General features: G+C 40.6%; 1 protein-coding gene across 1 annotated transcript; it reads right to left on the bottom strand.

Moving 5' to 3' along the window:
• Positions 1-1,947: 1,947 nt before the first annotated feature.
• On the bottom strand, positions 1,948-6,971 carry LOC149275794 (natterin-3-like). Its single transcript, XM_089504302.1, is given in 4 exon segments — positions 1,948-3,099; positions 3,102-3,206; positions 5,614-5,737; positions 6,951-6,971. Coding segments are annotated over 4 exon segments (1,182 nt in total). The 3' UTR covers positions 1,948-2,167.
• Positions 6,972-16,177: the final 9,206 nt, after the last annotated feature.

Below are 16,177 nucleotides of genomic sequence, written 5' to 3'. Positions count from 1 at the left end.
GGTAATCTGGAGGACAGAGGCTGCTGGTGCATCTGCCACCATGAAGGTGGAGAATTTTGGATTACATTGCTTCTTCTTCTACAGTTACTCAGAGTTAAAAGGGGGCTCTACTCGTGCCAAACTAAGGTCCAGCACTGACAAAGCTCCTCTTTGATGGGGAGTATCTACTGCAGTGATGGCGAACCTTTTAGAGACTGAGTGCCCAAACTCAGTGGCATTCCCACACCGGCTGTCACCGGCTGCCATGGACGGGACTTCTGGGAGTTGGACTTCCAGAGGGGTAGGAATTCCAGGGGACTGGGCTTCTGGGAGAAAACACGTAAGGAAAAATGGAAGACATGGCCAAATAAAGGTTCAAAACAAAACATAAAAAACCCCATTCATATAAATATTAAATTCATCCTTCTCAGCCATGCCCAAAATGGAAAGGGAGGATAGGTCTGGGAAAGGGAGGACCAAGTCTGGTCACCCTGAGTCAAAAACACTCATCTTTTCAGCCACTCAGAGTGCCATATGGGAGATATAGGCAAATCCAAAAAAACGAGCAGCAAGCTTACACTTCAACAGTATAGAAAAAAGGGGAACAACAAATGATATCTATTACTGCTTAAACATGTCTTATTTTCAAAATATACAATACAGCATTCTTATTATTATTGAAGCCAAGTTGTTGAATGTTGTGGAAGAATGGAATGCATAACTTAAAATATTAATCCGGCAAAATAACTCAAAAATGCTGATGAAGACTTCTGTAGAGTCGAAATGGCCACAGAGTACTCCGAAGGTAGCCGTCTTAATACTGTGAATACTGGATACAACTGGAATACCACCAGTAAAGAACTGTGCTGCCAGTAAAACTACAGGTTCCAACTTCATGTGTTGTTTCTTCAAGTACCATCTATGAGTGCTTTCTAGACTGTGAGTTATTCATGGTGTTGATGCAGTAGAAATATATTCACTGCCAACACTGTAGACATTGTTTACATGGACTTCGATTACCCTGATTTGTCATATGCACATTGTTGATTGTAGTTTACCATTGTGTCTTGTCATTTTGTATACAGTATTGTATATTTTGAAAATAAGACATGTTTAAGCAGTAATAGGTATCATTTGTTGTTCCCCTTTTTTCTATACAGATATAGGCAAATCACATTCTCTCAGCTTCAGAAGGAAATGGCAAACCCCTCTGAACAACTTTTGCTAACAAAAACCTGTAACAGGTGTGTTGTGTTTGGGACACCAGTGGGGTGTAGTGTTGGAATAATCCTCTGGGAGATCAGGGTTCAACTCCCCATGAAGTCACAGAAAACCACAGGATAACCTTGGGCAAGTCACACTCTCTCTAAGCCTCAGAGGATGGCAATGGCAATCTGATGAAACATGCCAAGAAAACCCTGTGATCAGGTTGCCAGAAACGACTTGAAAGCACACAACACACACACTCTCCCAAGTCTGGGAGGAGGTGGAGGAGGTGGTCCCTCAGGCTGGAAGGGGTGGTACTTCTGGTCAGAAGGGCCAAGCACCACCCCTCCTTGCCACGGTTCCATTTTCCATGGGAGAACCAGTGTGTGGCAAGGAGCTGGGCCAGCTATGCACAGCTCCCTGCCCCTCCTTCCTGTGGCTGTTGCATGCCCTCTGACATGGCTTCGCATGTCAGAGAAGGCACGTGTTCCATAGGTTTGCCAACACAGATGTACAGGATGAGTAGATCCATTGTCCCTGTGCTGGTTGATTCACCAATCACTTTTGCTGTAGGAGATATTGGAGCGGGAAGACTTCAGTCTTGACAGACTTCTCCCATTGAGTTTAATGAGATCTATGTGCAAGTTTGGCTATGTCCAGATATTTCTGGATTTAGTTTGTTAATTTCAGCTTCAATCTTGTGAAAGAAATACTCACAATGCAAGCTTCACTGAAATAAGCAACATTTATTTCCAAGTAAATTTATTTAGGTCCAGGTAACATGCATGTGTTCTAGTGTGATGGTACTTCATCAGACAGGTCACTCTTTCCTCTGTCTGATGAAGTAGGTCTTTGCATATCAAAGCTAAGCCCTTAACTCACTTCCTGTTACCAATCAGAACCTTTTCTCTTCTTGATTTCTGCTGCAGGATAGAGAATTGCTAAAGAGTAGCATAGAGAATTGTGATTACGTGCCACTAAACTATGATTGGCATGGGACTGCACTTTCAATGGGTTCGCATCGCTTCACTACTGTGTGTACTTGTGCCACAACCACATTGTTGCTGACTCCTCGAGTGGTGGCACTTTTCTGTTCCCCATTGTTGTAGTAACGAGTTACTGTGGCAGTGAAGGGAATCTTGGCTGTCATTTTTATGCCTTCCATTGCTACTTCACAGCTGTGGTTAGGTGGAACTTCAACTTCTACCGTTTCAGAATACTCATTAGTTTCAGTCTGTGTAAAACCATTTGTCCAGCTGTAGGATTTTTCTGATGAAACCCCCCAAGACATCCCAATGACTTCAGGTATCCCCAGTGTTGCGGTAGTGCTCACACTCATTGAAAGGGTAATGTCGAACTTCCAGTTATGTTCAAAAGATACAGTCTTTGATAAGGTAGTGCTCTTCTTTACTGAGGCACAGTGATTGTTGGTGACTTTTGTGAAAAACAAGGTTAGTTGTTGGTTGCTGTAGGTCCCCTGCTCTATTATATACTTGACATTGCTAATCTTCTGAGATAGATAATCTTTATTAATGGTCAGGACATCATAGTTTTTATACCAGTATTCCTTTCCATCATGCCCAAGGAAGAAAGCACTGTGTTTGGTAACTACCTTTCCTAAACCATAATGATTTTTCCCCACATAGACATCTACACCTGGACAAGTATTGATTGAATTGTGTGGAACATAACCGTTGGAACCCGGTTTCCATGTCAAGGATTCAAAGTTGTATTCGTTCACCAACAGCCAGAATACTGAGGTGCCATGTTCTCGATTGCTCTCTGGATAGTAACAATAAGGGCCATAGCTTGGATGGTAGTAACCAGCACCACAGCCTCTTTCCATGCAAGTATAGTCCTGCCTGTTAGTATAGTCATTCCAGATGGATACAGCTCCATTGGGAATAATCCATCAAATAAAACCCAGCTCAAGGTTGTTCCATAGAAAACATTTCCACTCCGACTGAAATATTGTTTGTTTCTGGGCTGTTTCACTGAAGCACTGCTGTCTTCACCTTGGATTGAAAGTACAAGACAAGACAGGAAAAAAAATGGAATCATTGAGAATAATTTCCCTCTAAAATTCACTGAGCCATTTTCTATATTGGTCTAAACTGGAACAAGGAGTTCCTCAACACAGCTCCTTGGATTTTTGCAGTTGTTGGGCCTGTTTTGTAATGATTTCTTACATTTGTTCTAGTGTGCTTTTAAAGTTTTTGTTTTAAAAAACACCCAACGAAACTGAGGTATGGCCTGCCGATGACCTCCTATAATTTAAAAGGCAAATTTGCTCCTTTTTGAATTAAAAAAAATTCTAGAGCTACAGTAAAAAAGTGTCACTTCACTGAGGCACTGACCCACTATAGCACTATAACCCAAGAAAGAAAGGAGGAGACCATAAGGGAACATATTTTTCCAATATGTCTTGGAATTAAAAAGAAAACTTCCTTAAGGGTGGGAATAAATTGGTGCTAGGCTTTGACAGAAAGTAGGCTAGGACAAGAAAAATGTTGGCTGGATGCTGTTGAAAAGTTACGTCTTTGTAACTTAGCTTACGTTTGTGAGATTTAGAATCTGGCAGTTCTGTAATATCTGTATTCAGTATTGGGCTGCTGTTACAATACTACATAGCAGTCAGCAAAGTGACTGTTAAACAATGGGTCCAATGCATAACAGTATGGGTTTCACATTAGTCCTGATGTACATTGGGCATCAGTACACATTGGGCACTATTGCTGGTGTTCAGTGATATGTTGTTTTTGTTAACTGTCTTTGAGTTGATCTTGACCCATGGCGACACGGTGGATGAGACATCTCCAAGACTTCCTATCCTTCACTGCTCTGCTTAATTCCTGTAAACTCACACCCATTACCTCCCTAATAGAGTACATTCATCTTGCATGTGGCCTTCCTCTCTTTCTACTTCCCTCCACCTTTCCTAGCATTATTGTCCCTCCCCCCAGAGATTCATGTCTTCTCATGATGTGCCCAAATTATGACAGCCTCAATTTTGTCATCTTGGCTTTCAGAGAGATTTCTGGCTTGATCTGATCCACTTGTTTGTCTTTTTGGCTATCCACAGAATTCTCAATGCTCTTCCCCAGCACAACATTTCAAATGAATTGATTTCTTTCCTATCTTATTTCCAAATTGTCAAGCTCTCACATGCATACATCATAATAGGAAATGGAATGGCTTGTGTGATTCTAACTTTTGTGCTCAGTTGTGTATCTTTGCATTTTAGCATCTTTTCAGTGATGCACCTTCACAGTGACCATTACACAATGGGGCTGATGCATACCAGAATGTGCCTCACATTGGTCCCAATGTGCATCAGACTTGATATGCATTGGGCACCAGTGTATATCGGGCATTCTTGCTGATGTTCAGTGATGCACCTTCATAATTCACTAGTAGGACTTTCTAGCATCTCTGCTATGCAGCTAAATATGCATAAGGTTGTGTAACATAATTGATGATACAGGATTCTGGCAAGCATTTGCACATTTAAAAAAAAAGTTTGAAAATTTCAGTAACAAATGTTACAAGCCCCCAACACATTTGTCCTGTCTGGAGGAGCCCTGCTTTACAGAAATATTAAAAATCCAAGATTTTTTAAAAAATGATTCTGAGTTGAGACCTCTGGAAACCCAAATACCTCACCCACACCATTCCCCCCCCCCCGACCAAGTTGGCTTATTCTGCTGAAGGGCTCTGGATGCAGGATTTTAAATTTATACAGATCAGAGGGGTGAGCCTGATAACTCCTTTGCAGAAACAAAACCAAAAGCAGTATGAAAACTAGAAATGGATATCTGGTCACTTCTAGTTTATTTTTCTTTGTCACTATTTTTCATGTGCACCAGTTTTCAGGTCTGTTGATGACCACTGGGGATAATGGGTAATCATGCCAGTGTGGCATACTGGTTTGAGTGTTGGACTATGACTCTGGAGATCAGGGTTTGATTCCCTACTTGGCCATGAAACTCATTGGGTGACCTTGGACAAGTCACATATTCTCAATCTCAGAGGAATGTAATGGCAAACCTCCTTCAAGGAAATCTTGCCAAGAAAACCAGATAGTAGGGTTGATTTAGGGTTGCCATAAGTCAGAAATGACTTACAACAACAATCTGAGGTTTGCCGAACATTTGACCCCCAACCTGCACCCTACACCTGCTTCAGTGATGCTCTGATGAATTGTGATAGGACCCCATAGGAGTCTGTGCTTCTGCTTGGTTTACTGTCACTAGCTGGATGTGTCTCTTTCAGTGTCCCACTCATCACTGCCACAGAACTCCATCCCTTGGGGGTAGTTGGCTGGATTTTAAAGTTTCAGTGATCAGATCAGGGGACAGTTCATCATGACTATGTGTCTGACACAAGATTTTGCCCAACATTTCCAGGGATGTATCCTTTATTACCTACCAACGTTCATTAGAGGGCCTTTTTCTACGGTTCTGTCCAGGACTGTGAGGACAATCTCCTTGCCATGGACACCATGCTCATCCATAATCAGAGACACGAAGAGAGCACAGAACAAAAGATCTATCTGGAACAAAAAATAGGGAAGCAATTTAGAAACAGTTTGGAAATCAGAAATTATATGCCATATTTCCAGCAGCTTTGTTCTGGTACTTTTAATATGCACCTACCATATACTTGGCATGGCCCAGAATTTCAGTGTATTCAAACAGTATTTTATGCCCAGGATGGTTTGTGGCATGTTCTGCTACCATGCCAACCACTACCATGTCAGGATGCACAGGGAAATCATTAATACAAATATTAAAAAGACATGGAGGTAAAATACAGCCCTGCCTCAATCCTTTATTTGTGGCAAGCTTATTTCCACCAGGTCTGACTTTTACACTTGTGTCACATAAAAAGCCGTTATAAGAAAAAGAAGGTTGCAGTCTGCAAGCTTCTTTTTTACAGCTTTTTCTATAATTTTTTTCTATGTATTGAATCAAATGCTGAACTTAAATGAATAAAAGCAGCAAACTGACTGACTCCAGCTGTATATTTTTTTTTATAAAATTGAGTAAAATAAAGCAGTTGCTAATTGCAGAACTTCCCTGTCTAAAGCATGGCTATTCTTCTGAAATCATAGACTTTTGTTTCTCTCTAATTTTTGGTTAAAAACCTGGCATACATTTTGGCTGGGATAGCAATATCAATTAAGCTACATTATTTATAAAAGTGAAAGGCCTGCCAAGAGTGCAGGTCAACAATCAATATGTTTGTAGATAGAGATAATAAAGTCTAGAAAGTAAGCAATGAAAATTTAGGATTAGGTCACAATGGTACCTGCAGATGTCTGTAGCAGTGGGTCCAAGGTACAATAAGAGAACTAGAAACAGCTCATTCTCACACATTTCAGCAATGTGGAAATGGTTGTCTGTGTCTCTATATGTGTTGGCTGCACTGCACTGGTCATGGCATGATTGATGGCCCCATAAGTAGTTGTCAAGTCTACCTTATGACTTATAACATCATGATTATCCAACAATATGCCAGCTAATCACATTATCTTCATTAATCCTTTTGCTAATCACATTATCTTCATTAATTATTCTGCCAAATATTATCTTCCCTTGCTTAAAGTGGAGGTGAGCAACCCATGGTCTTCCAAATATTGTTGGACACTAACTCTCATTATCTCTGACAAGTGGCTATGTTTGGAGGGACTAATGGGAGCTGGAGCCCAACAAAATCTGGAAGGCTGAAAGTCAGTGGCCTTTTTCGGGAATAGGCTTCAGCACCTGGGATAGCTCCTTGACCATTCACGGTAAAATCTGGGCAGATTTGCCACCCCACTGACATGCCTCCCCCCCAGACACTGCCACAGTTTCCCATTTAGCCTTAAAGGTTGAAAGCAAGATGTGACATTAGGAAATTTCTGATCAGATCTACTTGTTATTATCTCCCCCCCCCCCCCCCCCGCTGCATGGAGAGATAGTTGGAAGATGAAACAGACATACTGCAGCCATAGCCTCAGCCTCAGCCGAGTCAACAAGATTCAGAGCTGGAAGAAGAGGTTGAAGAAAGATCTCCAAGTCCTTGGGAAATGTGAAGTCTTGATGCCTGGCACAAACGCTTCCTTGAAGATAGAAACCACATGCACACCTGTGAAACGCTCTCCTTAAATACTGTTTGTGAAGTGGGGATTTGCTGGGTGGGCTACCCTTGCAAGAAACTGGTTCTTCCTCTCGAATTCCTGGAACCAAACTTTCACTTTCAGTTTAACACCTGGCTCTCCTAAGTGCAGATGTTTTGACTCCCAGCCTGTTTATTGACTACTTCACCTCAACTGCTTTGACTCTGTTCTATTTATAGATGCTCAAACATGGACTATTTGATAATCTCATACTTCCTGTTTGTTCTGGCTATTGAAATTTGGGTACTCAGAACTCTTATCCTGTGTTATGAGTTGTGCACTTTTGTTCTTTGATGAAATTATTAACACACTGAACACATGATATGTACAGAAAGATAAATGTATTTGTAAATCTCTATTTGCATCCTCTGAAGGTGATGTGGCATTGGCCTGTTACAGACTGCCAAAATAAAGCTGCTTCGGGTCTCTTTGGAGGTATGCTATTTAAATGATGCTTGGGTCCTAAGAGTCCGGAGGTCGCACCAATGCCACACTCCATTCCTAAGCACTGGAGTGCAGCTTTGGTACAGCTTTTGGATTCTTAGGATGCATGCATCATTTAAACAGCATGCCTCCAAAGAGACCTAAAGCAGCTTTATTTTGGCAGTCTGTAACAGACCATTAATTGCTTAAAAGCAATTCACTTGCACAGTTTTTTATTATGTCAGTTCTCTGGACACAAGCGTGTGTGTATATGTATGTAGACTCCCAAAGAACTGCTAGCTTTGGGGAGAGTGGATGAGTTTAATTATTTGTTTCTAGCCATGGTTGTGACAAAATCAGTGACATTACAGTAAATATAACATGAGGAATATGTTCCAGGACAATTTATGTATAACGAATTTTGTGTATAATCTGGAACACTATTTTTTAACCTGAAATGAATCACAAAGTGTTCTCTCTAGACATCTTCTGGGTCTTGCAAACTCAGGGGATCTTGGAATGATACTATCGCAGAGTTGGAAGAGACCACAAGGATTACCCAGTCTAATCCCATTCTGCCATGCAGGAATACACAATCAAAGCACTTCCGACGGATTGCCATCCAGCCTCTGTTTAAAAACTTCCAAAGAAGGAGACTCCACTGCTCTTTGAGGCAGTGTATTCCACTGTTGAACAGTTCTTACTGTCAGGAATTTCTACCTAATGTTTAGGTGGGATCTTTTTTCTTGTGGTTTGAGTCCATTGCTCTGTGTCCTAGTCTCTGGATCAGCAGAAAACAAGTTTGCTCCATCCTCAATATGACATCCCTTCAATGGTCTACCTGGATAGTCCAGGTAGAATTAATTTAGGAGCTCAGTTCTACTATTGGCTGTGAGAGGTTCTGAACACAAGGGCTTGAATGCTTCTCTCCTGTAAACCATCTGCAGCATCATTTACCACCAATAAAGCTTATCTTATAGCAGTAACGTGTGTCAGTATTTGGTACCAAAAGAATTCCTGGGAAGGCCTAGTACAGCATGCCTACACCATACATGGCCTTGCCATATGTGGACACAAGTTCATGCAGACAGCAAGCCCCCATAGAATGAATGGGGTGTATGCCTGAGCTGTGTGGTGCGCGAGAATGTATCCTATTCATACAAATGGGACTCGTGTTTTTTTGCCTTACATGAGGGGTGTGTGTGTGTGTTCCGGAATGGATCCCCCACATATGGCAAGGGCAGACTGTACACCCAGTTCCAGGAAAGCCTCCCTCCTCTTGCAATATGTTGGAAATGATTTATTGAAGGCCTTTCAAATAGATGCTCAATCTAAAGCTAATATTTGAGCATAATTTGCAGGTGTTTTTCCAGTATCACATTTCCCACAGTTACTAAGCAGGTTTTACTGGCAAGGCCAAAATGAAAGGGCCATGTATTGCTCCCTAGGAAAAAGATATTCAGTGATCAATAACCTCAATCCTGAAGGCTCCATACAACCCATCTTGACTAACAACAATGGTAGTTGACAGCTCTAAAGTGGAGAAGATATGGTTGCTCTGGGGTATCTTTAGCCCAAACTTTAAAACAGCTTTCCAAGGTCTGAACCATCTCTCCCAAAGTAGACATAGCAGCTTTGATAGCTTGGATTAAAGCATGGTATGTTTCACTGCCCCACTGATACCAGATCCACCAGCCAATACTTAAAACAGACCTGTTCATTTGTCTAATCTTTCCTCAAACCAATTCAAACACTTGGCCATCATTACATTTTCTGACTGAGAATTCTGTGAAAAAAACAACACACTAGAAAATGTTGTTTCCTTTTCTCTCACATAAATGGATTGCCAAGCAATGTCACAGCATGTCCCTGAGTTGGATTAAAACCTGGTATGTTTCACTGCCCCATTCTGTGTGAGTATGAGAAGGGAGTAAAGCAGCACTTTGGACAATCTAATTTAGTCATCCTCTGCATCATTTTATAAACCTGCCTCATGTCCAGTGTGGTGTAGTTGTTTGAGTGCTGGACTACAACTCTGGAGACCATGGTTTGATTCCCTGCTTGGCCACGAAACCCACTGGGTGACCTTGGGCAAATCACATGCTCTCAGCCTCAGGGGAGAGCAATAGCAAACCTCCTCTGAACAAATCTTGCCAAGAAAACTCCATGATAGATTCACCTTAGGGTTGGGATGAGACAGAAACAACTTAAAGGCATACAAAACAACAACAACAACAACAACCAAATGTCCATCTAGACTGGTAGCGTGTGCTCTGACTAATACCACCGTCCCAGAGTAATCGTCAGTGCCACACTGCAGTGCTGTGTGTCAATAGTGAGTATCAAGGGTGAACCTAGGGGACATTTTTATGTCCTGAGACCCTGGGACATCTACTTAAAAGTTTCCCAGGAGGTGCACTTCACTCCTTTTGCTAGCCAAAGGGTGGTCTTTGGGGTCTGAAGAAGATTACGAACCACAAAAAGAGCTTTTTTGTGGGTTTTTCGGGCTATGTGGCCATGTTCTAGAAGCCCGAAAAATCCACAAAAAACTATGGATGCCGGCCATGAAAGCCTTCGACTTCACACAAAAAGAGCCTTGATGGCCACATTTGGCACCATGGCCATAGTTTGATCACCTGTTTTAACTGTTGATGGTTCACTCTCAGCACACAGTAACTTGTGGAAGCACTGCTTTTATGATTGTTCTCAATATGTAAGTGGTAGTGTAACATAGGTAATGTAACCAGCCAGCATGTTGTAATGATTTAAGTGCTGGACTAAGACACTGGGAGACATGGGTTTGATTCCCTGCTTGGCCATGGGAGTGCACTGGGTAACCTTGGGCAAGCTACATTCTCTCAGCCTCACTGGGATACAAAGGCAAACTGCCTCTGAAAAATTTTGTTCTCTTTAGGATACCCATAAATCAGAAATTACTTGAGGGCACTGAAGGGGACTTTGGCGCCTAGTTAAAGAATTATATTAGAAATGCTTTTATAAACTGTTTGTGGTCATGAATTTGGGTGAGACTAGTTGCTGACTTGAGGTCTCAATAGAAGCTAGAATTTGGCTTTTGCAAAGACTAATTTCAGAGTGAGCAATTCTTGCATTGGATTGTTTTGAGACCACACTGTTTCTTGATAAGGTGAAACATCCCGAACAGAAGAGTTGAGGTTTCTGTTTTATAAACAATGTCACAATGAACTAGAACAACAGGAACAATTTTTTAAAAAAAGATTAGATTTTTATACTTACACCATTTAACATAACTCTACAATTCATCTGCTTGATAAAGGAACATGCCTTTGCATATACAGTACAGACAATCTGTGTAAAGGTATGATATCTATCTATCTATCTATCTATCTATCTATCTATCTATCTATCTATCTATCTACCTACCTACCTACCTACCTATCTATCTATCTATCTATCTATCTATCTATCTATCTATCTATCTCCCACCCTTTCCCAAAAACTGGGACTCAGGGCAGCTTACAATATTTAAAAAACAGTACAATTAAAAGCATACAAAATGATACTTTATAACAGAATTAGATTATTACAATATTAAAACACTTGCATATGGTTAAAACACTTCAAAACAAAACAACACTCCAGCCCATTCTTTAACATTTTTCTATTTTAAATGCCTGTCTGAACAGGAAGGCCTGCTGCCAGAAGAACAACAAGGAAGGGACCATTCTGGCTTCCCTGGGAATGCAACTGTTAAATGGATTTGTAAACTGGCTAAATGGATTTGTAAGCTAGAAACCTGGGCTAAAGCTAACAAAATGAATTTCAACATGGAGAAATGTAAGGTACTGCACCCAGAGTGGAAAAATGAAATGCATAAATATAGTATGGGGGACACCTGGCTTAATGAGACTACTTGTGAAAGGGATCTGGGAGTCCTAGTAGACCACAAGTTGAACATGAGTCAATAGTGTGATGCAGCAGCTAAAAAGGCCGGTGCAATTCAAGGCTGCATCAATAGAAGTATAGTGTCTACATCAAGGGAAGTACTGTACTGTATATACTTGTGCATAGATCAACCTGGTGTATAAATCAAGGGTAGATTTTGAAGACACAAATCTGGATTTTACTATGACCTGTGGATAAATTGAGGGTAAAACTGAAGGGCATGTAACCAGGCTGAGAAGAAGCTTGGGGAGTGAACGTTGTATCCTCCCAGCCCAGCTGTCCCCTTTGGAAGCAACCGGGCTGGGAAGAGGCTTGAAAAAGGAGCATTTGCTCCTCCGGTGTCTTCCCAGCCTTGAGTCTCCCTGTCCAGTTCCTTGTGTAGGTCATGCACCAAGGTGACTATGGCTGTCTCTGTTCCATAGCCAGGCTTGAAACCAGATTGAAATGGATCTAGATAATATGTTTTATCCAGAAATCCTTGGAATTAGGAAGCCACCATACATTCCAATGCTTTGCCTAAAAATGGTCGGTTGGACACTGGTAGATAATTATTCATTATAGTGGGATTCAGAGATTTTTTTTTCAATAAAGATTTCATAACTGCATCCTTTAGGCAAGTTGGAAAGCTGCCTTATTTTAGGGAGGCATTGACTACCCCTTTCATTCATTCAGCAAGTTCCCAACTGGCTTGTTTTATAAGCCAAGAAGTAGTGGCTTTCATCTCTCCAAGGATCTACATCATCAGGTTGCACAAATTGAAAAGTGTCCATTAACACTGGACAGACAGGTGCCAAGGTTACATCCACTGGCACTGTATCAACTGTAGCACCCAAGTTGGAGCAGTTCTGAGCAACTTTATCTGCAGAGTGCCATGTAAATTCTTTGCAGAAAAGAATTATATATAAGACAGTAACTAGAAGATGAATTATCTAGACCAACAGTGACAACATTTTTTGGTTGAAGGATTGTATGCAGTGTTGATGGGAGATGCTGGGGGTTCCATATGTATATGAATCCTCCCAACAAACAGTTGTCCCTATTTTGACACATGCATACAGACATGTAAACACTTTCTGTCTTCCTTCACAAATTGATTTCAATGTTGTTTTAAGTGATTCTTATATATGATTATTTCTATATGTAGAAATAATGCTGTTGGTCAACACTTTAAGTGCTGTAGCTCCATCCTATGGAATACTGAGATTTGTATTAGCCTTCTCTGCCAAAGAGTTTGGGTATGTCACAAAACTACAAATCACAGTATTCTGTAGGACAGAGCCCTGGCAATTAAAGTGGTTTCAAACAGCATTATTTCTGCAGTACAGATGCACCCTAACACAGACTGGACAAAATCCAAACTGGGTTTGTTTCATTAGAAAAGAGAGCAATATGGATAGAAACGACACATCATAGCTTTTTATATACATAAATAATAGCCACAGGGCATTTTCAGTTACACTGTAATAATCCCATCTCCATATCTGCTAAATGTTTAATTTGGAAAGTCATGTTTGAAATAATCCCATCTGCATACCTGTAATAATCCCATCTGTATTAATCCCATCCACATATCTGCTGAATGTTTAATTTGGAAAGTCATGTTTGGAATTGTGACATTTGGTAATCATACCAGTTTAAAGTCAATATCATATGATTGGCAAATGTTGCAGTTTCCAACGTGACTGGCCAAATTATATGCTTCATCATAGATTACAGTTGGCTATGTTGTACAGTTGCTATACAGCTGGCTAATGGAGTCAGTGTTTTTGATAATTGACCCAGCTCACAGTTAACATCTTTGTTAAGTGGAAATCTCCGTTTATTGGTCTGTCCACCTATCTGTTGTTATGTGCCTTTAATTTGAGTTATGTTGACTCTGTCTTGGGATTTTCTTGGGAAGATTTCTTCAGAGATTTCTCATTTGCCCTTCTCTGAGGCTGAGAGTGTGTGACTTGCTCAAAGCCACTGAGTTAATCAATCAGTCAATGAATTAGTATTTATTATGGTCTATGATGAACAATGCAAAAGAAAAACCATACAACAGTTTATTAAAGAGAATCTGGAAGACAAGGAATAAAACAGACCGCACTTTCAAGTGGAGAGGCTGATAGATTGTTTCTTAAACCAGCTTTTACATAGTCACCCAGCTGGTCTTCATGGCTGAGAGTGGATTTGAATCCTCATGTCCCAGAGTCCTAGTCCAACACTCAAGCCCCCATACTACACTGCTATCATCTGCTTATCTATTTTGTTGCTGTTCGTTGTTGTGTCCCTTCAAGTCATCCCCATCTTATGGCAATCCTAAAGTGACCCTGTGATGGGGTTTTCTAAGCAGGATTTGTTCAAAGGGGCCTTTGTTTGCTTTCCTTTGAGGCTGAGAGTGTGTGACTTGCTCAAGGTCACCCAGTGGGTTTCCATAGCTAAAAGGAGATTCAGCATTGTAGCCCAGTGCTCAATGACACTACTACACCACACTAATTCATTCTACTTATCTATGTAGATCTACATTGATCCAACAAAGACTTCTCAAGTGAATATTTGTCTGCTTGTTCTTTTGGAAGGTAAGTGTTATGTTATGATTTTTAAGTGCTGCAGACAAAGTCATCTATTAGTGTAATAGTAATACTGAAGATTTGCAAGATTTGTTCTTGACAGTCCATTCTTTATAAGGAAAACACTTTTATAAATATGCTGTATAAATCTACTTTATTCCTGAGACCCTAATATCATTTAGTGATGTGTTGTTGTTGTTATTATTATTATTATTATTTATTTGAAAGAATGGGTTTCTATCTACAAAAGCTCATGTTAAAATAAAAACCAGTTAGTCTTAAAGGTGTTGCCACATTCCGTTTTTTCTTCCCCTCCTTTCCTCCTTTTTTTGCTGCAAGACACTAACAAGCCATTTCTTTGAAAATTATGCTTTTCATAATCTGTCACAGCAGGAGTGCACATTCAGTAGTATAGTATCACAGATTCAAAAAGTTGGAAGAAACCACAAGGGCCATGTACTCCAACCTCCTGCCATGCAGGAATTCACAATCAAAGAACCCCTGACATATGATCATCCAGCCTCTGTTTAAAAGCCTCCAAAGAAAGAGACTCTACCACACTGGGAGGGAGTGTGTTGCACTGTGGAACAGCTCTTACTGACAAGAAGTTCTTCCTAATGTTTAGGTAGAATCTCTTTTCCTCTAGTCTGATTCCATTGCTCCAGGCCCTATTCCATCCTCAATATGACACCCCTTCAAAAACTTAAATACAGGGGTATCATATCACCTCTTAACCATCTCTTCTCCAGTCTAAACATACGCAGCTCCTCTAGACCCTTTACCACTTTGGTCATCCTCTTCTGGACATACTCCAGCTTGTCAATATCCTTTTTGAATTGTGGTGTCCAGAATTGGACACAGGATTCCGGGTGAGGCCTGACGAAAGGAGAATAGAGTGGCACTATAGCTTCATTTGATGTATTGATGCAGCCTAATATTGCATTGGCCCTTTTAGGAGGCGCATCACACTGTTGATTCATGTTCAATTTGTGATTTACTAGGACTTTCATATCCCTTTCATATGTTGCCTTGTTAAGCCAGGTATCCCCCTTCCTATATCTGCATTTCCTTTTTTCTGCCTAAGGGCAGTACCTTACATTTCTCCTCGTTGAAATTCATTTTGTTAGATTTGGCCAAGCTTTCTAATCTATTGAGGTCATTTTGAATTTTGATCCTGCCCTCTGGGGTATTAGCTACTCCTCCTAATTTGGCATCATCTGCAAATTTCATAAACATGCTCTCTATTCCTTCTCCCCAGGAATTGATAAAGATATTGAATAGCACTGGGCCCAGGACATCACCCTGTGACACTCCACTGGCCACTTCTCTCCAATATGAAGAGGAAGCCTGTGGTAAAAAATAAGTGACAGTTACAAGTAAAGTTCAAAAGTTCATTGCTGAGTAGCCTTTGGGTTTGGCCAGTCAACTAATTCAAAATCCACTTAACAGCTGCATTGTCTTGCCCACATTTTAGTAGCTTGTTTGCAAGAATATCATGGGGGACCTTGCCATCATTTTTATACAAATAATTCATTCTTGCATGTGAGAATGAAATAAGAAAAGATTTACATTCTTTGTGTGTTTGTTGGATTTTGTTAGAATACCAACACATTCCATACTGGAAGCATTGCTATATGTTTTTGAACTTTACTTGAACTGTCACTTATATTTTACCGCATGCTTCCTGTATATTTCCTTTTTAATATTGGTAACAGTAGTTCCCTTTTAATCATCTCTGTATGCTTTGGCAGAACCATATCTCGTTCCTGTTTACTTTAGGACAATCAGACAGTTTGTGTTTGGGTGTTCTCTGCAAATGGGGGCAATTCTTGGGAAAGGTGGGGTAACTCTATAAAAGAAGAAATTGGAAACTTGCCCCTATTTGTAAATGAAACATCTTTTGAAGGGAAACAGACTGGTTTTTGTTCCTACC

The sequence above is a fragment of the Sceloporus occidentalis genome, unplaced genomic scaffold, assembly GCF_023333645.1.
Source record: "Sceloporus occidentalis isolate IW3139 unplaced genomic scaffold, rSceOcc1.0.p SCAF_265, whole genome shotgun sequence".
In the NCBI taxonomy this organism is placed as follows: domain Eukaryota; kingdom Metazoa; phylum Chordata; class Lepidosauria; order Squamata; family Phrynosomatidae; genus Sceloporus; species Sceloporus occidentalis.
The sequence above is the reverse complement of the archived record's forward strand: the minus strand, read 5'-3'. Positions and strand labels throughout refer to the sequence as shown.